Source organism: Acipenser ruthenus, chromosome 28, assembly GCF_902713425.1.
Source record: "Acipenser ruthenus chromosome 28, fAciRut3.2 maternal haplotype, whole genome shotgun sequence".
Taxonomy (NCBI): Eukaryota; Metazoa; Chordata; class Actinopteri; order Acipenseriformes; family Acipenseridae; genus Acipenser; species Acipenser ruthenus.
The window spans coordinates 248,568-275,949 of NC_081216.1; the positions used below are offsets into that span (position 1 = coordinate 248,568).

The window sequence follows — 27,382 nt, forward strand, 5'->3', positions numbered from 1 at the left end:
CTTTATAACATAAAACCAATACACTCCCCAGAAACATATAGACACAAAATAACGACAGATTATGTCTACTACCACTGTATAGGGCACATGCCAAGGACCAACTGAATATTGTTTTTTGTTCTCAAATACATGCAATAAAACTCAAGTGCACTGGTACCTACAATATAACCGAGATAGCAGAATTTGTTTTTCATTTTGACTCTTGTAAATGGGATATACAGATTCCGTGTGTGTGTTTGAATGTGTGTGTGTGTGTGTGTGTGTGTGTTTGTCTCCCTGTCCACTCACCTTCAGCCTGCCCCCGTCCAGCTGCAGTAGCTGTTCCCCGTCGATGTCCTTGGCAGTGAATTCTGGGATGTACTGCTCCATGTTTAACCCTTTCAGCCACTGACACACCTGCTGGGGGGTCCATGCTGACACCAAGCAAACCGGCTCATCCAGGAGCTGGGGAGGGAGAAGAGAAAAAATACCAGAAACAATTTCACTATTCATACTGTTAATGAAATATCAAATAAAGAACTGACTGTGAATATGAATTATTCACGCCTGATAAAACGAATTCCATACAAAATAATTACAACATATTCAATATTACATCCAGTCAGATTCATCTTTGGATTATTGCATAGTAATAAATAACTTGCATGCATTCGTCTCACCATCACGTTATGAGCTAAAATCTTCACTACATTCATCATACTTATAATACACTGTCTACCAAACACTCTTCGATGGCAAGAGAGTGTGGAGTAGTGGTTAGGGCTCTGGACTCTTGACTGGAGGGTTGTGGGTTCAATCCCTAGTGGGGGACACTGCTGTTGTACCCTTGAGCAAGGTACGTTACCTAGATTGCTCCAGTAAAAATCCAACTGTATAAATGGGTAATTGTATGTAAAAATAATGTGATATCTTGTAAGTCGCCCTGGATAAGGGCGTCTGCTAAGAAATAAATGATGAAGAGAGTGGCACTGCAATTGCAATGTAATGATAGCACAAGGACACTACAGTGGTAACACTTTCATATTTTGGCATACCAATGGTACTAGCTGGGTAGAGCCCAATGGCAGTACTATGGTGTGCTACCGTGTTCTGCATCCAACTTCTAGCATGCTCTGCGGGAGGTTGGCAGTGCCGGCAGTAGGGAGTAAGAATACGGAGCCTCTAAGCCCCTAAATTCACAATAAGGAGCCTCTAAGCCCCTCGTCATTTCTCTGGCATGACAACAAAGCAGGAGTTGGTTTACTGGAAGTAATTCATTTTTCAACTGTTGTGCAGCCATGTGTGACTTGGTCTGTTTTTTTTTTGCATTGGCCGTTACTGTCCCTTCAGCAGCAGACAGCGTCACACGATTATGTTCACAAACTAGTCCTTGTTGACTCTCCAGTTTGTTTGCATTGCATATCGTTTCAGCTGCAGGGATGTCCTGATTGAAGCCTGCTGGCCAGTTATTGACAGGGTACTGCATGTTTGTATTAAAATTGACCCCAGCCCTGGTATTACCTCGTCGGGGGACTGGGAGAGGGTCTGGTAGGGGTGCAAGGATTTTGACTCGGCCGCCAAGCTCCTAGAAGCTTGGGGGCTCCCGGGACAAAAGTCATCGCTTAGTGTAGATTCCTGTGAAAGAAAGAAAGAAAGAAAGAAAGAAGCGATTCATCTTGAAAACAGATCAGTTCTCTTGAATTCAATAGTAACTCATGTACTTTGCAATGCTGCCCTGGAAAAAAACAAATCTTACCAGCTGAGAGAGGCCACCCATCAAATGAAATGCTGCACTCCACTGTTAATGCGATCGCACTTTGTGAGTCATCGGGATACTATTACAGTCCCAGTGTATTGCAATGATGAAGCATAATTATTAATTATTAGCAGACCACAACATTACCAGCAATGACAACATCAAAGGAATACATACAGATATAGTAGAATGCAGTCTTATATCGTCTAAGCTGCTCCTGGTCTACTGTTTATTGTTTATTCATAAAGGGAATACACAAAGTCAAGGCAGTGATAACAACGTGTTACTAGCTTAGCAAATATAAATAAATCACAGCTAGTGACTGTCGTGCAAACCAATACAAAAACACGTTACAAAAACTATTCAAATGTTTTTGTTTTTAGCAACAACAGAAAATACTTGCCGTCCCGATTTCATGAAATGCTTACAAAAAGAGAAACTATGGAAATAATTCTAAATACACACAAATCCATCAAATACCATGCAATCTGTGTACACAAAGTGCTAGTTACTACTGTAGAACTAAAGCAGACACCGCACATTGATAGTTTGTGTTCTAAGTAATTCTGAAATGTTGAACTGAATTGCACATAATATAGTTATACATGTTTTTGGTGTTGTTGCTGTTGTTGTTGAGCTGGGTAGGTATCAGAATGCTGCATTTCTCTAATAGAAGCCTATTAGAATGCAATTACCAGTCTCACAAGACATTTCTAATGGCTGGAGGTTCACAGGTTGGCTAATTGTTATGCAAGCAGTAAAGTCAAGATGCTCTGGATGACGGAGGCAGTAACAGCGGCTGGCTGGTTGCATATTAAGCACAGAGACGCTTTCCTGGGGCTAGTATTGTACTGGAATCCCAGGTCTAGCTGGGCTTGTACATTTCAGGCATGCATTGTTAATAATGTGACAAAATAATAAAATCTAATAAAACCATACTTTCATTTTTTTTTTTGATTATGCTATAGCGAACCTGCATATAATGAGCTCATTGTTTACCACAATTTACATTCGGTACAGCAACAATACCAATTTTCTTTTTTGTTCCCCCCAGCCTTTAACCAGTCAAAGATGTGCATGTAAACTATAGTGGTCTGTGTTTATACAGTGGGTACAGTGTAATGCCATTTGGTACCATACAGAACCACACAGCTACATTGTCATTGATGGTGATTTTCATACAATAAGCTACACTGCAGCTGTGAAGAAGTATTTCTTCACAAAGATGAAAAGGAAGTCTGAAAGATAAACTGTGCAAAATCGCTGTGAATTATTATTATTTTTTTAACCATCTGATATATGTCACATATGTTCCTATAATAAAGGACTGATGCAAAATAACATGAATGTGTTAAAGAGGGGCGAGTGAGGAGGGGGAGAGGGGGGAGGGGGAGGGACGACACCTCTTTCATATGAGTTTGTATGAGCCAAAGTATATGATACAATATGCATTATACAAAAATATATATATATGCAACTATATATTGGTTTTCAAAAGAAAGAAAGAAAGAGAGCAATCTAATAACCCATCCCTTAAGTGGCAATTAAAGGCACTAAAGCACAATTCAGAAAGTAATGCGTCTTGATGGATGGGATACTTCAACTGTGAGCTCCTCCCCTGTCCCCGAGGCTCGCTGTGATAGGCTGTGACGCAGCGCTGTACCGCTGTGGCTGGGTAGGTCTATCCAATCACTGGGCAGGACTGCTGTAGCCTCAGGCTGCCTCGGCTCTCTCAATAATCTGATTGCACAAGCCCTCAGTAAAGGCTGGGGGTCTGATTTCATCAACCTTAATTGGAGTTTATTGTTTCTGTTGTCAGTCCACCTCCTTTGGGGCCCGGTTTATCAGCCTAAAGCCTTAAAATCACTATATGAACTTAAGGTAGATCTTTTATTTAACATCATGTAATCAAAGAAACTACAAAAATGAGATCGCAAATGTCTACTGGAAGCCATAATAGTAGCACAGTATATGGGAAAACTACAAAGCGGTGTGTAATTCAATATGTTAATGTAACATTATTCAGCAGGTTTCATTCGACTTCATGAAGCAAAATGAGTTAATGCTATAGGGTGATGCAAAACTGTTGACCATAGCTGTAGTTACAGTACATATAGGTCAAATGCATTTACAACAAAAATACAAGATTTTTAAGGATGTATTCTTCCCGCAAGTGCAGTGCTACCCAACACATCTATTAAGAACCTATGCTACAGTAATAGTGATAATTGGCAGTAATACAGTTTGCTTGTTATTTCTGTTGTAAAGCTGTGTTGTTCTCTTGTTTACAGACAGGGTTTATATAAAATCCAGACTCCCTTCACATTTATGAAGATTTTTTCACTGAGATTTAGGCCTTGGCACTTAGGTTACCAAGGTAACTGTCAGACAGAAACTGGGTCACTGGCAGTGATGTGGCACTGTGATGGCAAATGAGCGCTAGGGCCCTGCATTGAGAACAGAAATCGCTCCCAAAACTCAGACAACAGAGAGGTAATACAGTCTCCTAAGCTGTAAGGAAATTATTCTTGGTGTTCTGACAATTACCTTACATGAAAAAAACCCCACGATGAGTTTAACACATCCTGAACTGCCCTGCCTCACAGAAACAGCTTTACCTGCCTTTCTAGGAGAGTCCATTAAAAGACACCGCTGTGGCTCTCCTACCTGGGAGTTAGACTTGCGAGGCCTGCAGCCCTCAGAGATGTTCTTCGGGGAGCAGGATGGGGTGCTGCTGGATGATGCAGAGCCCTTTGTGCTGTCGGTGAACCAGGAGAAAGGCACGAACAGTGACCCCGACGACCTGGGGGGACTTTCCGAGGGCTCCCTGCGAACAGGACAGAGCAGCGGTCAGTGCAAAGGAGGCTGGACAGTTCAGTGGTCAACCGAGAAAGGGACACATAGCCGAATAGTTGAGTGGTCTCACTGCAGTTCAGCTTCAGTATACATTCAAGGCATCTTTACAATTTTACATTTTCTATTCATTAACTGGGGTGTTTTTTTTTTTCAGCTACCATGTGTTCTTCTGAAAATACTCCTAAAAGCCGCCCCCTCCCCCCTTTTTGAAAAGATGGATATGACTGAGGGGCAGTTGTTACTGTGTTTTCTACCCCTCTGGTGCTGTGATCTTACCGGTTTCCCGCAGAGAGCCTGTTGGAGGTCTTCTCCTTTCTACCCTTCCCATAGGACCTGCACAGAGTGACCCTGCAGGAGAAACAAAGGATGCGTAACCAGCCAAGAGAAAATGAGAATCTCAGGCAGATAAAGAACATGTGTGGAGAGATCAAATCTGATCGTTCAATTTATCAAATATATATGTGGTTGATCTCAAGACTGTGTTAAAACAGTGTGTCTTTATACAAGCGAAGGCCAAGGGAAGTGGTATTCGGTTCCCTGCTGGGGCTGTAGATGTCTATCGATCAGTTTTACACCCACCCAAGGTCCAGGAATCTCCGCCTGGTCTTCTTGTCCAGTACCACAGTGGGGCTCCCAGGACCTGCTGGGCTCGTGTCCCTGCTGTCATCTGAAATGCAAACAGAGAGCCAGCAGCTCCAGTCAGCATGCGCTGTAGTGAGTGAACCATTAAACTCCAGCTCATCAATTAGTACTAGAACTCATCTACTGCCATTTTCTTATGTTTTCCATGTGTACGGAATCCTATGTAGGCCCTCTTTGCATAATTTACTTCAATTTGTTCAATGTGAGCACCGTCGTTAAGCAACATCATAATGCTAAACAAATCAACTTTTAAATCAGTGCGGAAGTTCACTGCCATTGACTGTACTTAATTGTAAAGGTGAGAGAAGGGCAGCTTTTCTGGTTTTGAAATCAACACATTAAAAGAACAGATTCATTTAACACCTGCTGATAAATACTTCTGAAAGCCAATTACATTCACAGCAACATTTTTAAAAACGGCGCTCAAATGAAACTGTTCAACCTTCTCACAGCTATGATCAGTGTAACAGAGCCAGTAGGAAGGGAAAGCTAGCGGTACCTTCGCTCTCGGTGCGTTGCTCCCTGCGCAGGTAGATGGGCGAGCTGTCTGAGCTGGGGCAGGACTTAGAGGGGGAGCGGGTGGGCGGGGAGTCCAGGGCCTCCTGGGACGTTGCGTTCGTGAGGGGCTGGTAACGAGCGCGGGGGGCTGAGGGGGTGGGCTCTGCGTCCTCCAGGGTCCGTCGCACCACAGGGGTATCGAAGGAGAAGGTGGCGCCCCTCAGGAGAGGGGAGGAGGACGGGGAGAGGAGGGAGTCCGGGGACCCCCGCAGGATAGTGTGAAATGGGGAGCGTATGCTGTGCAGGGGGCTGCCGTAGCTATCGGATGACTGCAAGAAAAAGAGAGAGGGGTTTTACAAACACATGGTTAATTCTATAGGGCGATAGCAGCAGGCAGTGCTAGGAGACCCGAGCGGCCTGCCTTACCCTTCTGTCCAGGCTCTCGTCTCCCTCAGTGGAGCTCACGCTGTCCCGCAGTCTGGAGCGGGATGGACGCTGCCTCTTGGCTTTGACGGAGAGCTGGGCACGAGCTTTCTGCAGGCTGCTGTCCAGGAGCTTGGTCTCCGGAACTGCCTCATTTAAATCTAGAAGGAATTAAAAAAGACACAAGTGTAAATGAATATGGTGCTCAAGCTGTATGCATTTAAATAGAGAGGAAGCACAGGTGAAAGGTCACATCATCACATGATTTGAATGGAAGAAGAAAAGCTGTTCTGGCATTTAGAATTCTCCAGGCAAGCTGAAAGCAAGTTCAAAGCCAGGTAAAGGTAGATTAAGCGCAAGATTAGAACCACTCAAAATGATTGCAGCAAGGAATAGTGTAGATGTAAACAAAAAAAAAGATGAATAAAGCATTACATTATACTTGAAGCTACATTTTCTTTATAATTCAATATTGGAGCAACACAACTCAAAATAATTAGAATACTTGTAAGCAAAATTAAATGCATTTACAGTTAACAAAAAAACATTATAAAGGCACACTGTTTAAGTAAAACCAACAATACACACAAGTCCTTATAAAAACAGCTCAAAACCTTGTTCTACAGAATAAAACATCTCAGCCAAGTCTGCCAGACTGAAATATTGCAATGTAATACCTGGTGATTAAATTCATAATGTAACCAAATGAGAAAGTCATTAGGAAAACATAAATTTCTATTTTATTATAGTATTAAATTTTTTTCATCTCTGAATTATTTTTTTTTGTTTAGTTCCGTAGAGGATGGGAATGACCTTTGGCCTCACCTAGGCTTGAACCATGACCCAGGGGTGAAATAAATCTCCATAACCTATCAGTGTGCCTGGAGGTGCTGTTCAATGGTTTCTGTGCTCATGGTCCTTTGATTAAGGGGCAGTAAACTGAATTACCATAACCAGAAGGGCCCTGTTATGTCATTTGCACCAATAGATTTATTGAGCTTGTAACTGGAACAAAACCACTTTGAAAAAAGGGGTAGGGGTGATCTCCCCTCAGCGAAGGCTCTTTATTACTATAAATGGTAATATTTATTTTGCTACAGTAACTGCTGCAGTTCTTTCAGCTTATCTTCCTCTTAGCAATCCTTGAGCTGATTTTCAGATGTTTAGAAATCATTGAAGAACAAGTAGAAAAAAACAGCCCCAGCAGGAATATGTGCTCGTGTCTGTAGCCAAAGTAAAAGCCAGGGAAAAGAGGTTTATTTGCATTGGAATCTGCATTAGAGTTTTTACTTTGCCTGCAATGTGGAAGGCAGTGGGTTTGAGTAGCTCACTGGTTAGAGAAATGGTTTCAGTTAAAACAGATCTTACATTTTTCATCGAGATATCATTATCATTTGAAAATTATTATAACTGTGGTATTTTAGTGCTACAAGCACTAAGGCAAAGAAAGTCAAATAATTGCAGTCTTTGAAGATACTCTGAGTGTTATAGAAACTAAATTGCTAAGCCTATCTCCACCTACATACACTCTAGGGTAAGCTCTGTGTAAACATAATGCTAAAACGAGTCCTTGCACACGTTTACATAAATTCATACACGCAAGCATACCCACTGAGACACAGTCATCTATCAGTGCTGAATTACAAGAAATCAGATCGATCTATGGATCTAACACTGACTAATGGGATATGTAGATTTGTTTTACAGAATCACTTTTGAACCCATCACTGCATTATGTATGATAAGATAAACTGACACGGGCGGTCTCAAAGTACACATTATTCCTTCTGCAGTGTGTGTGCTTCAGACCTTTAGATCTAGAGCGAAGATACACAAAATATATTTCTGTTCCAAGAGAATACTAATGATTCTGCAACGCTGTGAATGGACAGTGTAAATTATGCAAGATAAGAATTAGTCCTACATATCGCTACCTGGAAGAATGGAGGATGCTCATTAAAACCTAAACGCAGGCGAATACAAGTGAGGTTCTATTGAACTGTCAGAAAGAGCACACCAGCCTGACTAATGGCAGATAATAAATCAAGGACAGAAGAGACTTCACCCTCGCTCTTCAACACCATTGCTGCTCTTGGGGTTTACTCTACTAAGGGGAATACACAGCTACTACAATGTTATCCTGTGGATATTTTCTGGAAGGGTAAATATATCCTAAAGGTATAATGGTATCCATCTGCCCATTCACAAAGCTAGACACTGCTGTATGTAAAGCCCTGTGTGATCACAAAGCGAGCAGGGAAGGGGTTACTGGAATGACCTCGTCTCCGGATCCAGATCAATGAGAGGCCGCTGCTCAATTAATAATGCTCCCCGAGTGGCGAAGACTTCCACAGCTTCACCAACAGGAGCCATCGCACTTTGACTGACTGTGCGGTTTAACTGTTCTTGAATCAATGCAGCCTGGCTTCCAACAGTCTCATTATCAGCACAATGGCTGGAGTCTATGGGATATATCAGTGGCTTTCCTGCATTCCCCAGAGGGACAGGGCTAGAGAAAGCAAACTAAACAGGCTTGAAATTCCTTTTAAGCTGTAAGGACTATACTGTACAAGAGCCACTGAGGCCTCCTCTTATTCACAGGAGTATCCAATTCTATAGCAGGATAATTAAAAACACTCTGGAGTTTCAAATCTCCTCAACGAGCTCAATTTACACACAATCCTGAGTGGAAAACACGTTGGCTTTTATCACTCTAACCAGCCCTCCACACAATTTATTATTTAAAAAAGAAAATCACATGAAATACCTTGTCATGGATTCAATGATGGAAAACCTGTAGCAACCACAGGGTTGCAGGTTCGAACCCCACACTGCCACTGCCACTAACTTGAAATCCATTTGAAATCAGACTCATTCATTTCCATCAGCAGCTGATCGAGATCAAATCAATTTCAATCGGCACTCTGTAGAACTTGATCTGGCCAGCTACCACCAATGGTGGAAGTTACTTAATGAGCATCCAATACGAAGGACTGGAGAGACTGCAGAATACAATAGGGCTCTGAATAGACTCTGTCTATTAGGCAGTGATTGCAGCTCCAAAGACTCCCTGTCCCCTATATTGGATTTAATACAGCTCATAAATAAATCACAAGGGGTTAGCAACTGAGATCAACCTTCCTCTTAGGGGACGGAGTTGTAGATTCATAGTCAAGTGTATATTCACTGCATTTCCTGCATTTCTTAAATAACCCCTAGAGGATGTTGTGTTAGCATCAGCAGATGTAAAAACTGTAAAGGGTAAAGGTTGCGCGTGTAATTCAGTTTTGCAGAGAGGCACAGAATCAGGACTTCAGTTCAAAGCAAGTTGGGAGGAAAATGCACGCACTCACCAAAGACATTCTCTGACTCTTCTGCCTTTTTGGAAGACATGATGCAGCTGAGACTGTGGAGAGAGGAGAAACAGGGGCGATCGGACACACAGCGACACATAATATAAGGAACCACAATCAAATCTCCCCTTTGCTTAATATCCACACGTGGAAATGTCTTGGCCAGTTATAATGGGAATCAATGGAAACAAATGCCTGATAATGGTTATAACCACTTAATAAAAGCACAAGGGTTACTTAAACCTTGCTGTACAGTATCCAAAGCATAAAACAGAACAAAATGCCACGAAGAATACTGCAATGCTTATGAATACAGCTGTCAACAACTAATAACAGGGCCATATAGGCTAATACATTGGGTGTAGAGTGTATCTTACCAAATGCAGTTATAAGAAGAGACTAAGGAACTGCTATTAAACAAAATAAATGGTTATTTTTATTATGTATTTATTTTTACTTCAGGTTTGTACCATTTGTTCTCTGTACAGAACATCTGTAAACAGGATTTGCTGTACTGTGATTTGGGGAAATTTTTAACTGTTCACTTCCGTTATATGATTTCAAAACCTTAATATAGCCAGTGGGATGAAAAGCTGTGCGTGTATTCGGGCTGGCAGTAAAATGTCTTGCTCAGCAAGTCTCTCTGGGAATCTAATATTAATGATGTAATATTTAGGCTTGCTTTCCTGAATGCAGCAAGAGTTTAAACTGCATAGACAACACTTTATAAATATGTAATGGGAAGATCATAACCCACCTTTTCCTTGCTGGATCCAATAAATTATTATTATTTCTTTTCTTTTTTTAAAATAATGGAACCAGATCCAATTTAGACTTCTTAAAAGTTTAGTGGAATGTACAAAAATACATCCTACACTTGTGCATTACTGAGAAGACAGTAGCATTTCTAACAAGTATCTAATTCTAACACAATTAACGTATGGATTTAAACAATGTAAAAATCAATAGCCCTGCACATGCTTTCCACACATTTTCATAGATGTACCTTTACTCCAATTACTTTACAGTAACATACAATGTACAGCTATAGCCAAAAGCTTTGCATCGCTTAGAATTTTAGGATTGAGACATAATTAAAAAAACAAAACAAAACAAACGATATGAACACTTATTTAACACCATGTAAATCAAATAAACTACAAAATGATGTTGAAAGTCTGCAGGAAACCATAATTGTAGTACAGTATTTCATATTAGATATTGAAATGTCTCATTTTTCAATTTGTGTTTTTCGTGAAGTATATGGGAAAACTACCAAGCGGTATGTGATTCAATATGTTTACGTAACATCATTCAGCAGGTGCCATTCGACTTTATGAAGCAAAATTTGTTCATTGTACAGGGAGATGCAAAACATGTGGCATATCATCGGCATCTAGGGGACTGTGTAGGGTTACATATTAAATACGATGTGGTCATGTGTGCTGTGTCTGTCCAGAGGGAGGAGTTATAAAATACAGGAGAGCAGCACACACGAACATGCTCTGCCTGTGTCTGGGGAATAGGCTCACATTGAATATATATGACAAACAGCCACATGCAAGACATCGTCCTGACCTGGGGATTGTGGTTGAAGCAGTGCATGAAATGTCTAGTGTACCGAATACTGCCAAATGTAGCACACCCTTTTGTGCAATTCATAAAAGCTGTATATCCCTGTTACAGCTCAGTTGTAGCCAGGACTGATACACACAGTAAGTGCTTGGTTGGCAGGTGCTTCCACAAGCTCTACAGTGTGATGTATAGGATAGGATATAGGATACTGTATAAACCTCAAAATTATTTTATTTTATTCAAGCTTATGCACATTATGTTATTATCAATGTGCTTTGCTCAAAGGCATTAAAAATAGAAATAATTTAGTGTTTTAAGCACAATTTATTTATGAGTATCTTGTACTATAGGAAACTATAGGAAAATCTTGATATAAAAAAGAACAGTTACAAATATTACAAATGCTGTGAAAAACCTTCATTCAAGGATTACTGTCTGACAGGATTTTGTTTTATTTTTTTAAATTAGCTGCTCAAATAAATCTGACTAAAAGAGCAGTATTGTCAGTAAATGACTGTGAAAAGCTTTTTATGAATACCGACAACGTGAATATATTTGCAATACACAGCAATGAATTCACATCCGTGAAAAAGCTCGAATTATTATGCTCACTTTCTAAATAGTCTAAATATATATTCTAGACATTACATATATCATGAGGTTGAAATATATTTGAAGAATATCTTCTATATAATATACACATTCTAATTATAACTAATCGAACTAATAGGATATCAATAAAACTGTTATTCTGTTTTTCAAAAAACAGATGTTGGCTGTACAGCTGCCTGTCCTGACAGCAGAACTCTGGCAGCACTCGGTTGTCCAGCATCATGGTAAACATTATCGTCCTTGTATTAAACACATCCCGTGTTTATGAGCAAAGCTTCCATTTAAACAGAATGAAATCTCTCACAGTGATATTGAGTAACGATGCGTTTCCAGTCCTTCTTTCAGGGCTAGCCCAGGTAGCATGAGGCTGTCAATACCCAGTGCACTAAATAAACACCTTCTGCATGGTCATGGACATTTGTCAAATAAAAGTTGATTGAAGCAGACAGACCGAGTACTCATTAAAAAAGAACAAACAACGGAAGCCACCGTGCTAAAAAAAAATAATGAAATAAAATAAAATAAACGTGCAATCGCATCCAACTAAAGGAAGGCATGAAAAAGCTGCACTCACCTAAGACACAAGCGTGTCAATGAAAGGAAACCGCATCTCAAAGTCCCACTGTATTGCGCAAAACAGTATGTCCTATTTTGTTGTTGTTTTGTTTTAGGGAGGCGTTATATTCATAGGCAGTCACTGAGCTAGTACCAGCATCAGCAGCTTCGACTCCAACCAAAGACAGTAGTTTCTGTGAAGGGAGAAAAAGCAAAGGTGTTCTCAATTTGATACGCACTCTCTAGCGCCGTAACATCTTGATTGGGCCGATCCTATTTTCTTTAAAGGGGAGGGTTTCGAAGAATGGGTGGGGCATACGAGGCACAGATACACCCGGGACCCGCTGACTTTAAATTGACTGGAGTCATTAAAGGTATAGCTATTTCACCCTCTCTCTCTATCCCCCCCCCCCCTCTCTCCCTCTCTCTCTCTCTCTCGCTCTCTCTCAATTATGGATGTGTTAAAGCCCCCCTGGGTGACGTTAATACTGCTCATATTTGGTGATGGATTTCCATGTCGCTAACACCAACACCTATGCAGTAAATTACGCCGCCTTCCATTCTTACCATTAAGATTCAAATTGCAGATATCAGAGATTTATACAGATAAAACCTGCAGGGCTGGCCTTTGTCCTCCAGAGGCTGGTAGCTCGCTGACATCTGCTCTTGAGTTCCTGGGTGTAGAAGAAGCTGGCTTGGTCGTGGGATCAGAGGAAGCCCGCTGGACCTTCAGTTCTCCTGAGCTGTGGACCCTTAAGTCTTAATAGTTTTACATTCTTTCAGTTGGTGGCACTGTAAATTTTTTTTATTAAAAAGTGCAATTATAGTACTTTGACACCGGGTGGCACTATTCCAGTTAAAAGTCTAGGTAAATAAAAACAATGTTAAAGTCATGTTTTAACCATGTTTGAAACACATCCCTATTTATTAATAATGACTGTAAATGATCCATTATGACATGTAATGTATCAATTGTCTATTGCAAAAATAAATCATAACAGTGGTTCTGTTAATAATATGAATGTTGATTTTTTTGTGCAACTATAACAGGAGCAAAACTAAAATGGGAAAGAAACAGTAATGCACACATTTACTGATGTGATATCAACACATGGCAGGCTTAGTAAAAATCTGCATTCTGCAAGAGATCTGTATCATTTTCACTCTGTGTCACAATTAAAACCAACCAACGTGGCATTTGACCATATTTCAACAATAATTACATGCCCATTTAAAAAGCTGTATAGTATAATTGTTACAAGAAAAGTAGCTTTTATTCTAGCCTATTACATCATTGATATCCCTACTCTTAATAATCATTTTGTACATTACAAGCATGGGGTCCATATAGCATATCATCTGGGAAATTAGGCAATCCATTATTAATATGAACTGTATGTATGCTCTTAATTAGAACACCATTGTAAATATATTTATGATACGTTTTTAGAAGCACTGAGGCCACTGCCAGTTTTCAATATCACCAAAGTAATTCTCATTATCAATGATTGGTCTCCCATATTTAAGCTTGTAAAGAAGTGGGGGGGAAAACATACTATACAGCAATTATCCGGTTCTGGAGGAATGGCGATTATGTAGTTACTTCACCAAGTCAACGCACTTTTTATGTGCTAGATCAGTCTTAGATGCCAAGGTTCTAGCAGAGTCTGGATCCTTGTTCCAGACTGATCTGGAACAAGTGTATTCCTGATAATGTTCTAGGGACATTCCAAAGCCTGTGATTCTAGGTACATTCCTTTAAGATCAAATCCAGACTCAACAGAGAGTTTAACGGAATGCATGAAGGCGATCTTCCCAAGGGCGGAAGAGCTGCTTTTGATAAGAGTTCCTTGCACACGCAAGAGCAAGCAGTCCTCTATATACAAAACGAAGGTTTGAGAATTATATAGAAAATACACAAGGAATAACAAACAGGCCAAGTCAAGAGGACATAAAGATAATCCCATTGTCACAACCATCACATGATGGATAAATGATACGACCCGATTGGCCAGTAACTAGCCTGTCAATCCAACACTTCTCCAGTTTGCTCCAGTTGTCCTATAGGAATGACTGGTCGGTTTTGTAGTCCAGATGTAAAAGTCTCACTCACATCAAAGCATTTCTTTTTTAATTCAAGGTAAATGAACACAAATAACTGGATGACGTCATTAAAACTTTTCTTTTGTCTTCTTGAATGACATAAAATGAAGAAATCTACTCCAATATTGGTTGTTGAGAAAGCATTTACAAATCCAGCACAAAAATAAGACAGTAAAAGTGGGATAACTTGTACAAAAACTTATTTTTGTCTTCTTTTTTTGAATAGATATCATAGCTTTCAGGTTTCCAGTATCAGATGGAGGGGGGCGGAGGTTAAAAAAATTCTAAACAAAACAGTTTTTCGGGCTTGGAAATTCAAAGACTTGATAAATAAGGAACCCTCTTCAAACTCCAGTGCCCACTTACTCCAAATATTTAGTAGCAAAATTACCATTTAGAAGGAAAAAAAACAATCATCACAATTTTAAAAAAGAAATTCAAAAAACATCCTAGGTCTACCGTCTACATTTTCCTAATACTTCACTTATTCTGTTTAATATCCTTTGCAATGTGTTCTGTGTAATTCTCTATCTTCCATCATTATTTGACATGCTCACTAACTATTTCTGCAAACAGTGCTTCTGAAAAGGCTCCTTGTAGCTTATTTTCTCAAACGAGGAAGCATATCAGTGTTGAGTAGGCTTCAGTGCACAATCCGAAGCCTATAGGCTTCAGCGCAATACTGATATGCTTCCCTCTTGACATCAGAAACTCAGAAGCAGCATTTCCTGGAATAGTAAGTAAGCCTAGTCAATAAAATCTAAAATAAAACAGCAATAGAGAATCACACAGGACCCCAATACTATCATATTAAACTAAATGAACTAGGAATATGTAGATCATAAGAAATCAATTTTTAAACTACTTACAATCCCCAAAGTCTTTTTCATCTCGTTTGGTCACTTTATTGGGTCCATTTCATAGAACACATGCTAATGGTAGTTTGTACAGTTGGAGTCCATTTTGATCTAAACAGAAAATGGACCAGTGGTATTAAAAAGGGGGGCAGTAAATCTCTTACCCCGCTAAGATCATTGGAAGTGGCTCCACCATCATCCGAAGCAAACAACACTTCGAAAGCGTCTCAAGAACCAGAGTGAAGTTTCTTTCCAAATGCTGTGAACAGCCACTGTTTAAAGTGAAAGTTTACTGTTCCTCATTTCACTTTGTGAACCTCTGTGTGTTTGTTACTGGATGCTTTTTGATGCATCGTGTTGCCTTTTTCAACAGGGTTTTTGGAAACCCTTTCCGTAAATAAACCCCTAGTATTACATTGCCTCCAATGATATTTGCTGTAGCACTTTGATGAGATGGGTCGCCCAGCGACATATACTGCGTTTCTACTGACCAATTACAAAATCTGAAGGGGAAATTGAAATGAAGGCTTGCTACTGTATGTCTTCAGAATGACTTGTGATAAAAAAAAAAAAATACCAGCACATTTTATTACAAGAACTTATTCCACATACTGTGAATTTAAGTCACAGTGGCATTTTGCACTGACCCCTGAGTGGCGGAGCTGATGTAGGCTATAGCTTAGGGCAACTGCTCGGATACGTGCAAGTAATTCTGACATCGTTTGTTAACCATTATAGTTGCTGAGCTCTTAACAAACCTGTATGCATAGGGACAACAGCAATCGTTACAGTGTAGGTATATTTAAAAGCTTTATAGAAAGAGGGGGGGCATGAGGATAGTGTGCGAGTATAAGGGTGGGGACTTGACACTGGGCGGAGCTTGGCTGAGTGTATGCCCCGCCTCTAAACCTTTTATGGGTATAGAGAGGCATGTGCAACATTTAAAACCTGCCTCCCTTGGTCAACCTTGCTGGGACCAAATTCAGTAATATTTAATGGCCAGATTCTTACAAACATATACACAGAGTGCCATGGCGAGCAGCTCATTAACCTGGGGTTCAATTCACAAGCATGTATAATTCAAAAACAGGACTCTAGTTCATTCAGGAGAACTGGAGCACAGAAAACTCCCCTTGGTATAATAAACCAACCAGAGATGCTTACCACAAGACATGACTAACGATCAGAAAATAAATATTACCAAAGGATTTTCAATGACTTGTGGCATCTCAACTTTTAAATATAATACAGAAAGAGATCCAAAACAGGTTGGACTAACTCTGCTAAGGGTACCTTCAGCAAGACAGACATGTTGTCCATGGTACCTTTATAAGGGGTGCGCAACCTTACCGAAGCGCTTGCTTTATACCTGGAATCCTTTTAAACATTTCACTCAAAATGGGAATTATCTGGTATGCAAAATATTTTGTATGAAAACTAAGTGGTGCCTTGTGTTTAAAAGGTGTGCTGGGCTTCAGCAACAAAATTAATCATTAAAAGTTAAGAATTAGGGGTAGGGATGTTTTTTTTTCATATATACAGATGAGAACAAACAAAATAATTAACATCATAAAGTGGAATATCAACGACCCTGTTTTACCTTCTCGAGATTCCTATTCTTAGCGTTAAGGTGGGATTTTGAGATGACTTTCGTTCAAGGAGTTTAATGAAATTCAATGCACGCTCCTCACAATGATGTGCCATTGCTATGCACTGTGGCTCAGTGGTTAGTGCTGAGGACTGGGAGGCTAGATCCTGGTCGTTTGTCACCTGGTCTAAAAACGTTTCCTTCAGTGGCTTTTTTTCAAGGGATGGTTGATTTGATATCTGGAAAATGGCTCTCTGAACATCAGCATGAAATAAACCATGTTTCTATTGCAGTTACGTACAGTCTCTCTACCCAGCCTTGTCTTTCGTTTCATATGAAATAAATACAAATATAATGTAAGAAATCACGCTGGTCACACATAATGCATCAGGGTCACTTCTGAATGGCAGGACACCATTAATACTATACATCACAATGGAAACAAATCACTTACACTACAGAGAGTTTCTAATGTAACGGCTAAAAGGGAAAATCCCATTCATTTTAATTAAAACGAAGCCCACAACAGCACAGCGTGCATCGCAGCTGAAAGACAAAGGAAGGAGGGTGTTGGTTTGATAATGTTAGGACTGCGAAGGGGAAAAGGACTTCAGGTATAAAGTGTTTCCTTTGAACATCTTTTTTTTTCAAGCCCCACGTATTTTCGTAGAAACCCTGCTTGTAGCACTTATCAAAAGTCCTTTATTTGTATTATTTGTTTTTTTTTTCATTTTTTATGCTAAAAGCCTTTTTTTTCAGGTTTTATGATGTATTGGAGCTCTCATTGATTCCAGTTTGGCTTCTAGGTCTGTGATCTGTGGAGAGATAGAAAGAGAAGGACAAAGGTGACTAAGATACCATGGCAAAAACAGCTGGACAACAGATAGGTACTTGAAGGTGAATTGACACACAAAAGCAGAGAACCAAAATATTCTCAGAACAATAAAGGGGGGGAGGGACCAGTAATAACGTTAATAAAGCTAACAAGAGGTAAGAAAAAGGATTTGAAAGCACTGATGTTGTAATGTGTTTCCAGCAGGGGGTGACGTTGTACTTTTGACAACTCTTGTTCCCTGTTCGATATTCCACAATTTACCCCCCCCCCCCCCCCCCCCCCTACTGGAAACATTACACACACTGTGACCGAAACAGCTTGGTAAAAGTACATATCGAAGCCTGTTAACCACAGGGGAGGGATGAAAGCAGGCATCAAACTGTTCCTCTACCTTTTCCTGCAGCGTGTCGCTTTCTTCTTTGTGTGCGGCTTCCGATTCCTCCAAAGCTCTCCTCTGGGCAGTCTCCTTCTTCAGGAACTCGATTTCCCTGACGAGGAAATGAATATCTATATTCAATATCCAGATTTAAAGGGTGACGTTACTTGTATCTCCTCCAGTCTCTGTGTGATAATTGTACCGCGCTAAGTTATCTATCTATGGAGCTATTTTCTAATGCATAGATTATTTTATTTTTGTTTCCAGTGTTTAGGCAGGGCAATTTCTCGAACACCATAGAGCTCACACACAGTTTTAATACTAAAAATTAAAAAAACGAAAGGGATACGTCACCGTTTAGATCAACTGAACCAACCCCAATTCTCAGCTACCCCAGTGTCTCCAATATAACAGCTGTCCGTTCCTCTTACTTCTGCTGGTACTCTTTGATGAGGCGCTTGGCCTTGCTGTACTTGCGCTCCAGGGTCTGGTATTGGGCCTGGGTCTCTTTGAGATGCTCATCCACAGCCTGGCACAGCGTCTGGGCCTCCATCCAGTATCCCTCCAGCTTCTCCATGCGCTCCTTATTATCAGCCACACTCTGCTCCAGCTGGGCCTTCTCCATCCGCCAGCGCACCTTCTCCTGTTCCGTCGACGCCAGCTAGGGGGAGACAGCGAGCACGGTCATGGCAGTGCAGCCAGAAGCAAATTTGTGTTTTCAATTTATCTGAATCGATTTGTGTGTTATTTGAGCATTTAATTTGAGTGTTAATATGTTTTCTTTTGCGTATGAAGGTGAAAAATATTTTCAACGTATGATTCATTTCCTATATATATTATCACACATTTCAAACATGTGGATCCTCTCAATGGAATTACAGGCTTATAATACTGCTTGTTTGCACTGCAAATAATCAATTTTGCAATGAGATATACAGCCAGGCCAGTACTTACCTTTCTTTTAAGTTGTTGTATTTCAGCCTCAGTGACAGCATGTTTAATCTGGAGCTGTTAAAAGCACATGAGAAACGAATCACAAGTGATATCTCATACGATCAATTTCCTTTCACCAGCCACGCTTGGTATAATGTTGCCATGCCTTATCATATCTTTTGCACTGCTTTACTAAACTAACCAGACTCCTCTCACCTCTTTGAACTTGTGGGCCAGTTTCTCTGGATCCAGCTCTATAGGGGAGAGCATGTCCTCACTCTCAGCCAGATCAAACACCTCAATGACCATTTCCGCACTTGGGAACATGGGACTCATCTCATCCTCCTCATCTGTTGCGTACTCCCCGGTCTGAGGGGACAACACACACACACAACCGCCAGCTTGTTGAGAATCTGTTTTTTGAGCATAACAGGAACTAACTTAGGATCTACACCTTCAAACCTCTGCATATTGTTCTATGGCCAACCTGTCCATGGAGTACCCATAACTGTCCACAAGATGGAGGCAGAGAGCTTTCATGATTTGTTTAGTTTCCAGCTTCTAATCATCAGCGGGAAAGAATTCAATATCCCACAATGCTTTGCTCTGTGTTTCCAGACACCTAACACAAATCAATCAGATCTGAATTCTGTGGACAAATTTGGAGCCGTGAAAGGGATTTTTTATCAGCTTGCCAAGACATTCCGAGCTATGATCTGCTGTGTGCATTTCCGCAGACCTCTGCCTTAATCAATAACACTTATCTCACTAAACACATTGGCGAGAAGAGAGACCGTTTGCTCTGCAGATCTAGTATGCCGTATCCAATCACAACGTGCACTCAACTGTGCAGATATACAATCAACCATCCACAGGGCTTCTTAAAAGCTAGCATCGCTTATTCTAGTTGTTGTACTGTATACTCTTTCGGGTGGACATCTTTGTTTCAATTTGACATCGAATCCACTTACTAGCATACATTACCACAGCACCACCTAATGCAAACGCACTGTGTGTATGTAGAACTGTCCCCTTTAAAACGGATGGCCGTCTAGTATGCCAGTACGTCTCCCTACATACTCTACAGCACATCCAATCCCGTAACACAGATCATGAGTATTATTAACGAATACGAATTCGCCATGAAGGTTTCCCCTCACAGCTCTGTCTGCCATTCAGTCTTGGTCCTGCAGAGACTGACAATTATGCCGAATGGTGTAGCGGTTTAGGGCTTGGGCCAGATTTGAAGCCAGGGCTCCATAGTTAAAGGGTGCCCCCTGGCCTCCCTTAGCCCCTCAGTTTTTGTCTTTACCTCGTCCTCATCCTCCACATACTGGGCGTAACGCTGCTCCATCATCTCTCTCTGCCAGCGTTCCTGCTCCAAGGTCTGCTGAATCAGCTGGGCCACTTCACTCTGCTCCCCCGGCTTCTCCCGGCCAATCAGGAACCTGCAAGCGCACAGACAGGGCGGGTCACAGCTAGCGGTGCTACGCCGAACTGTTTCAGCTGCGGGATTCAACACAACACAATCCAAGCAGACTGGAGAGATAGGTCCCGGTCAAAACGACTGGATCTTGTTGTGCTGATGGAAATGGACAGGCCTGATTTGAAATCGCAATCCACCTGGTCTCCTCGGTGCATATGCTCTACGCTCCCCTGCCTCCAGAGCCCGCTCCTTCTCCACCCTCACCCCACAGTGGTGGAATGACCTTCCTACAGATGTCAGGACTGCCCAGTCCCTGACCACCTTCCGGTGCCTCTTCAGACAGCACCTGTAGAACGCCTCTTTTCCCTCTGGACACTTTATCACTCTTCCTTAATGCGCTTTACTTGCACTTATCTGCTCCCTATTTTACTGCATTTAATCCTGTACTTTACAGAGTACTGTACTGTAATCTGCCACAAGTGTTATTCAATCTGTAGTATTTTGCATTTAATCGTATCCTGATATAACTATCACTGACACTGTTATCTGCTCCGATATTGATTCGTATTTTGTAATATACTTGTACTTACTAGAACTGAAGTCATTGTATTTTATCTTGCTCTTAATTGTATTAATACTTGTACTGTGATTCCTGAACACCAGTGCTAAGCTTGGTCCCTCACCTAACACCTCCTCTCCCAGCTGTTGGCTCAGTGACAAGTACCTCTCCCCGGATCTCCAGAGGATGATGACAGCTGTAAGGACAGCTACAGTGTCTCTGGTATATTGTGAGTCATGCACGGTAATTATAGAAGGGCAAGCAATGAAAGAAAGAAATACCAATGTAATGCTATTTTCACATCGATAATATTTTCATTTGGGCTTATTGAACACTGTGTCAGACAGGGAAAAGCAAAGTAAGGTGACAGGTTCAATTGCATGTGCTTTCATCCAATACTGGTGATCCCAACAGCAACTGACTACATTATCTATGGTAGGCGTTTAATTCTCTTCTTGTGTTTGTGTGCAAGGCTGGCGCTTTTTTCTGCTGGTTCGGTGTTTTATCACTGGCTGTAGTATTTTCATCCCCCTCTTGCAGGGTGTACAGGCTGGTATCCTTGAAGTAAAGGGCATATCTCCATAACAAGTAACGAGTAAGGGCCACCCTGGCTCTACTTTTTGACAGTGTTATGGCAGGTTAACAATGTAACAAAGCAAAGGAATTCTGAGAAGAAAAAAAAAAAAGTTATTGATTTGGATCACTTACTTAATCATACAGATCAATATGTAACAGAATAAGTTAATAGTCCAGGACTATGACCAATACATATGGAATTGTAATTAAACAATCCACGTGTATTAAGAACATGTATGCATTGGCAGTTACTGCTGTCTGTCCTCGTTTTTATGACTTTTACCACCTTGAAGTTGTCTTTTCCGTGTTTAATTTTAGCTCCTTAGCTCCAGCATACCCTTGCAGTATTCCCAATAGCAAACCAGAAAATGCATGTAAGTAACAGATGTTTGCAAAGGATATAAATAACGGTGACATTGAAAGTCTTTCCTCTGTGGTGTGATCTACATGGAGATCGCTTATTCAGCAGGATTCACTCGACTTTATAAAGCAAAATTAGTTCATTCTATAGATGTAAAACATCTGACCAGAGCTGTACAGTTTCAGTGTCTCTTTCCAAACAAAAACACTGCCACTTATTCAGTCTGTAGGCCTTGAGAAACGGTATCCTATGGTTACCCTACTGCACTTCCTGTTCCGCCCTTGAATAGGGGTTTCCATTTCCTGTCTCTTGTGTAATACAAGGAGGCGGGAGGTTCCGGGGGGGTTATATGACTCTCGTCGCTGTGAAAGCATAAATGATAGAAAAGAGCTCGAGCCTGTGTACAAAGCAGAGCGGAAGCAGAGCTAATAATAAAATGCTGAAATGGAACGGCGTGCTTCCTTCTTGGGCTCAGAGAAGAACAAGAAGATCAGGTGGCCATTAGAATCGACGGCCACTATTAATTTCAATATTATTCACTGGAAGCATTGCACAAAGAAGAGGTTTGAGTGAAGGTTACGGTTACTATGAAATGCTTTAACACTGGGGTGAAGGCATCACAGTTTTTGGTCTCTAGCCTAAACTAGATCTCCAGTTCTCAATCGAATCCAATAATGCGGGTTTGAGTTGCAGAGAAAATAAATGACATTGAATAGAGGCGCCGAATGATGGCTAACGAATAAAGAATAGCGATGGCAGGTAAGAGAAGAACCAAAGGATCGTGGATTTGGAAATGCAAGCTCTGGTTTGGAGTGTATGAGAGAGAGGAGAATATTTACGGTTGGCAATTAGGTACAACAAAAGTCAGCCTTATCCCAGACTCTGTTTAACCAGATTTTAAAGACTAGATATGTTTTGTAGAAATTGCTGGGGATTTTTGGAATCACTGTGTGCAACTATGCAGTATATAAGATCTGGTGCAGTTAGTTATATATTAGGTAATACAATGATTACAAGCCAAGTGTGCAAATCTTGAGTGGGTTGTGGCAGTGGGTTCGTCAGATAATCTGTATCCCAATTAGATCTGTCTATGTGTAGCTGGCAGTCCCTGATATGGGAAGACCTTGGCTGCAGAGGCCTATGAAACCTTAAACATACCAGGGACAGAAATCATCAGATTGCTTACCTCCTCCTGGGATTTCTCTTCCTATCACTGCCTTGAAAAAGCTACTGTATGAACATTTATGCATGGGCGTCCTGACGTGTAGTTTTGAAATTGCTTTCCGATTGTCTTGACTTTGGTGCGTTTCATTTGTCCTCACCTAACTTGGCCCTTGGTGTTCCTCAAGACAGACGCGGCGAAGCTCTGAGTGACTCCAACCAGGCTGGTTCCATCCACCTCCACGATGAGATCGTTAACTTGGATCCTGCAGGAGAGAAGAGAGACGGAACGGCACACAGCTGTGCTGAGAGGCTCGTGATCTGCTTGAGATTTTACGAATGAAGATATCAAGCACTATACACTCAGGCATGCCTTGCTAGATTGGGATATTGAAGACTTTGACGTTTGTTTTATTACCAGCGCACAGTTTTTTTTACTTTAATAAATACAGTTATTAGGCAAAACTGTAAGAATATCTAGATCACACTTTTTTCTTCAGCTAACTAAAATAAAATAACACTCTCAAAGTTACCTTTGTTTGTTAGTCTGCAACTTGAAGGTTTACAGTATACTAAAAACAGCAATTCAAAACATTCATTATTTATTCAAAATGACTTTGGCTAACTTGCAATTACGCGTTATGCATTATGACAATACTTTGTATTACTTGGAATTGTTTTGCTGAAAACCCCATATATATATATATATATATATATATATATATATATATATATATATATATAGAGAGAGAGAGAGAGAGAGAGAGAGAGAGAGAGAGAGAGAGAGAGAGAGAGAGAGAATTGTAGCTGCACCTTTGTAAGCAGTACTGCTTTGTGCACTGTGTATGTAAAAGCTGGGCTCTCTCTTCACAGCATCTGTGGTGCAGATAGAGGGAAGTGTGCGAGAGCCAAAATAGCTCACTGTGTTCCACCTCTAACAGGAAGTGGTTTCCAGAGCCATCACGAGTTTCCTCACTGAACAAGTACCCTCTCATTACAGTGTATTGTCAGCACACAGCAAAAACCTTGTAACACAAACAATGTACACAGCTGTTTACATCACGGTTTTCTCAATCTGTTGTGAACGGAAAACATAAGAATGGGGGGGTGGGGGGGGGATTTTAATTATCTAAACCGCTGCAGATAACAATGCCAACCCTTACAAAACTTTACTGTAATAGAAGCATAACAAAATGTGATAAAGCACAGTGAAAGCATAGTAATCGAAAGTATAGTTTCTCTAGAATGCTACAGCATATGTGAAAAGGTGGTCATATCCCTACATCACTAAAATATATAACCGATCAAAACTGTAGTATGTGACATTGAATACAATGCTGACGGATTTACTAAGCATCTGATATTGAATACAATGCCGACAGATTTACTGAGCTTTTGCTCTGGGAACCGTAAGCTGATGAATGTTAACTGAATGCATTTAAAATGCAGAACGATTCATGTCCACCGGCTCACTGAAAAAGTAGGCAAAGCAATTACACTGCATTCTGTTTTGCAAAATAACCGGGTGATTAAATCTGAAAAAGAACTCTTGCATTACGAATTCAAATTCAGGATTTAAACTTGATGAGGGTTAGTGCTGTAATGGTTGATTACATGGCCAATGCCCCCCGCCCCCCGAATGCACTCACCTGCCGTCCCGGTGAGCGGCCCCTCCCTCAGTCACCGTCTTCACGAAGATGCCCAGTTTCTCCAGGCCCATGTCAGCACCGGCCCCCATCCCAATGATACTGATCCCAAGACCATCTCCTTCTGCAGGGAGACAAAACAAAGCAGGACTTTACAGCCGTATCTACACCAGGGCTGTCCCAAACCAGAATCAAACCAGAATCCAACCCGCAATCAATCCAATTCACTTATCAATGAGCTGTGATTCAAACTTGACTACAGCTCTGGCCAAAAGTTTTGCATCACCCTATAGAATTAACTTATTTTGCTTTATAAAGTCGAATGAAACCTTCTGAATAATGTTACGTTAACATATTGAATTACATACCGCTTTGTAGTTTGCCGTATACTTAACTGACAATTCATTTTTTTATCGATAACATTTTGTCGTTTCTTTCATTACATTAATTAAGTTGCATTGACACATGTTTCATATCATCATGCTTGTTTTGTACTGAAGGGGTACACAATGATATTTAGCCCCCAATTAACCCTGGTTACCTTTCTCCAGCTCCACGGGGAACAAGTCCAGCCTCTCCACCCTCTTCTCCAGCTCGTACTCAGCTGAGGCAGCCATGGGATCCACATCATCGTTTCGCCGGTCGTAGTCCTCGTTGCAGTAAGTGGTGAACACCTGCAGGGAGGAGGAGGGGAGCATGGTTAGGAAAGGACTCTACCAGCAAGACAAGGGAATAGACCATCCAGGCTTGATCTTGCTTAGCACAGCATGTGCTCCTGCTAAGAGGCATTTAATAGCACACACTCAGATTTTATAGGTTTTTTTTTTTATATAATGCATGGAATAATCTACCAGGTACTTACAGATATGGCCAAAAGTTTTGCATCACCCTATAAAATGAAACTCATTTTGCTTCATAAAGTCGAATGAAACCTGCTGAATAAAGTTAACATATTGAATTGCATAGCACTTTGAAAAAATGTGACATTTCAAAGTCTACTGCACTATACATTACTTCTCCAAATCAAGGGGAGTGGGGGGGGGGGCCTTTAAACCCCCTATTCTGGGGGCTGTGTGTATTTTGAGCTGTGCTGAAAACCAAATGAAAAGCACATTCTCTTTTTTTTGGTTTTTCGCTTTTTGGAGGATTGTAGCCTATTTCAATCAAGCATGCTGTCTAAGGAGTGCTGTCCTCTGGCTAAACACACTGTTCTCTAATAGCAGGATGCAGTGACCTTGGTGATTATACCATTGATTAAAGTGAATCCGGTTCTGCATACTTTAACACAGGGGAGGAGAGAGGGTGAGAACAGTTTTGTCTAACCAAGGCCTTTCTATCTGACAAAATACTGTCAATAAAAAAATAGATGGTAAACAACTAATAATAAAAAAAAAAACAGTGTTATGGAATTTAGAAATAAAATCAGTCAGGCCGCTGTTGTCTCAAAACACTAAAGTCAGAGCTCAGATTAATGTAGATCATTATAGGACATGGATTATATTTAATGGTGGTGACAATCCTGAAATAAGATGGAGGGGATTCATGCATTTAAATGAAGTATGAATCACGTGTATTCCATCATTTGAGAATGTCCCATGTACTGTTAGAGGAAGCGCTTTGCATACTGAACAGAAACAGGGGCTGCAGGAGTAGATTAAGGATGGAGCAACGCTCCGTTGCTTTACAGTAGTAGTTCAGGCAATGGTAAAACACAGATGGACACATGTCCCATTAAGAGAACAGATTAAACTAAATCTCCCACCACCCAGGCTAGGGGGTGGCTTTTAAGCCCTGATGTTCTCTCACATAGTTAAAGCTGAACTCCCATTACAAAAGCAAATCCCTTTCTGTGGATATTTTAGATTTCAAAGCCTTCGAAACGTTATTTCACGAGACAATTCCCCTTCGTATCTCACAGTGGTGGTTACAATCATTTTGAGTGGTTCTGGTTCTGTTGCCCCAGTATGGAGTTTACTGCAGGTTCAGTAGATTTGGTGCTGGTTCAGGAGCTAGATAAACTGGGCCACAAGGGTTGGCTCATATAAAAACCCCTTTACTGTACAGCTATGGCCAAAAGTTTTGCATCACCTAGAATTTTAGGATTAAGACATAATTAATAATAATAATAATAATAATAATAATAATAATAATAATAATAATAATAATAATAATAATAATAATAAATAAAATAAAAAACATTATGAACATAATTTAGATCTTTTATTTAACCTCATGTAATCAAAGAAACTAGAAAATGATATTGCAGAAGTCTACCGGAAGCAGTACAGTATTTCATGTTTGATTTGTCACATTTTTCAAATTTTTTTTTTATTACGTTTATTGAAAACTACAAAGCGGTATGTAATTCGATATGTTAACCTAACATTATTCAGCAGGTTTCAATGACTTTATGAAGCAAGATGCATTCTACAGGGCGATGCAAAATGTCCTACTATGTCACAAGATCAGCCATTCCAGGCATTTCTAACTGTCTAACAAAGTGCTTTCTACCTGCTGTTCTAAACTCACTTTACATTTTTTTAAGTTAACGCACACAGCAAAAACAGAAAGCACTGTGACACAATTCGATGAAAACTTCAAGGCATGGGAGGCCTTGAAGCCTGAGGATCACCTTAATGGTCAGCCCCAAATGGGTTCCATTTATTAGGCTCCCAGCAGAGACGGGCCCCCCGCAGCGTCTGAGGCCTCCTG

At 40.7% G+C, this 27,382-nt stretch overlaps 1 protein-coding gene across 1 annotated transcript in view; it reads right to left on the bottom strand.

The window, feature by feature from the left end:
- The window catches only part of LOC117434462 (neurabin-2-like), a 36,640-nt gene that overhangs the window by 2,450 nt on the left and 6,808 nt on the right, over window positions 1–27,382 (bottom strand). Inside the window, 18 exon segments of the mRNA XM_034919184.2 lie at window positions 289–444; window positions 1,501–1,614; window positions 4,403–4,562; window positions 4,868–4,939; window positions 5,171–5,258; window positions 5,733–6,060; window positions 6,158–6,315; window positions 9,508–9,560; window positions 12,269–12,374; window positions 17,567–17,612; window positions 18,024–18,120; window positions 18,440–18,669; window positions 18,963–19,016; window positions 19,158–19,310; window positions 20,254–20,389; window positions 23,186–23,290; window positions 24,674–24,794; window positions 25,212–25,344. Of these exon segments, the coding sequence (XP_034775075.2) occupies window positions 289–444; window positions 1,501–1,614; window positions 4,403–4,562; window positions 4,868–4,939; window positions 5,171–5,258; window positions 5,733–6,060; window positions 6,158–6,315; window positions 9,508–9,560; window positions 12,269–12,374; window positions 17,567–17,612; window positions 18,024–18,120; window positions 18,440–18,669; window positions 18,963–19,016; window positions 19,158–19,310; window positions 20,254–20,389; window positions 23,186–23,290; window positions 24,674–24,794; window positions 25,212–25,344 (2,310 nt within the window).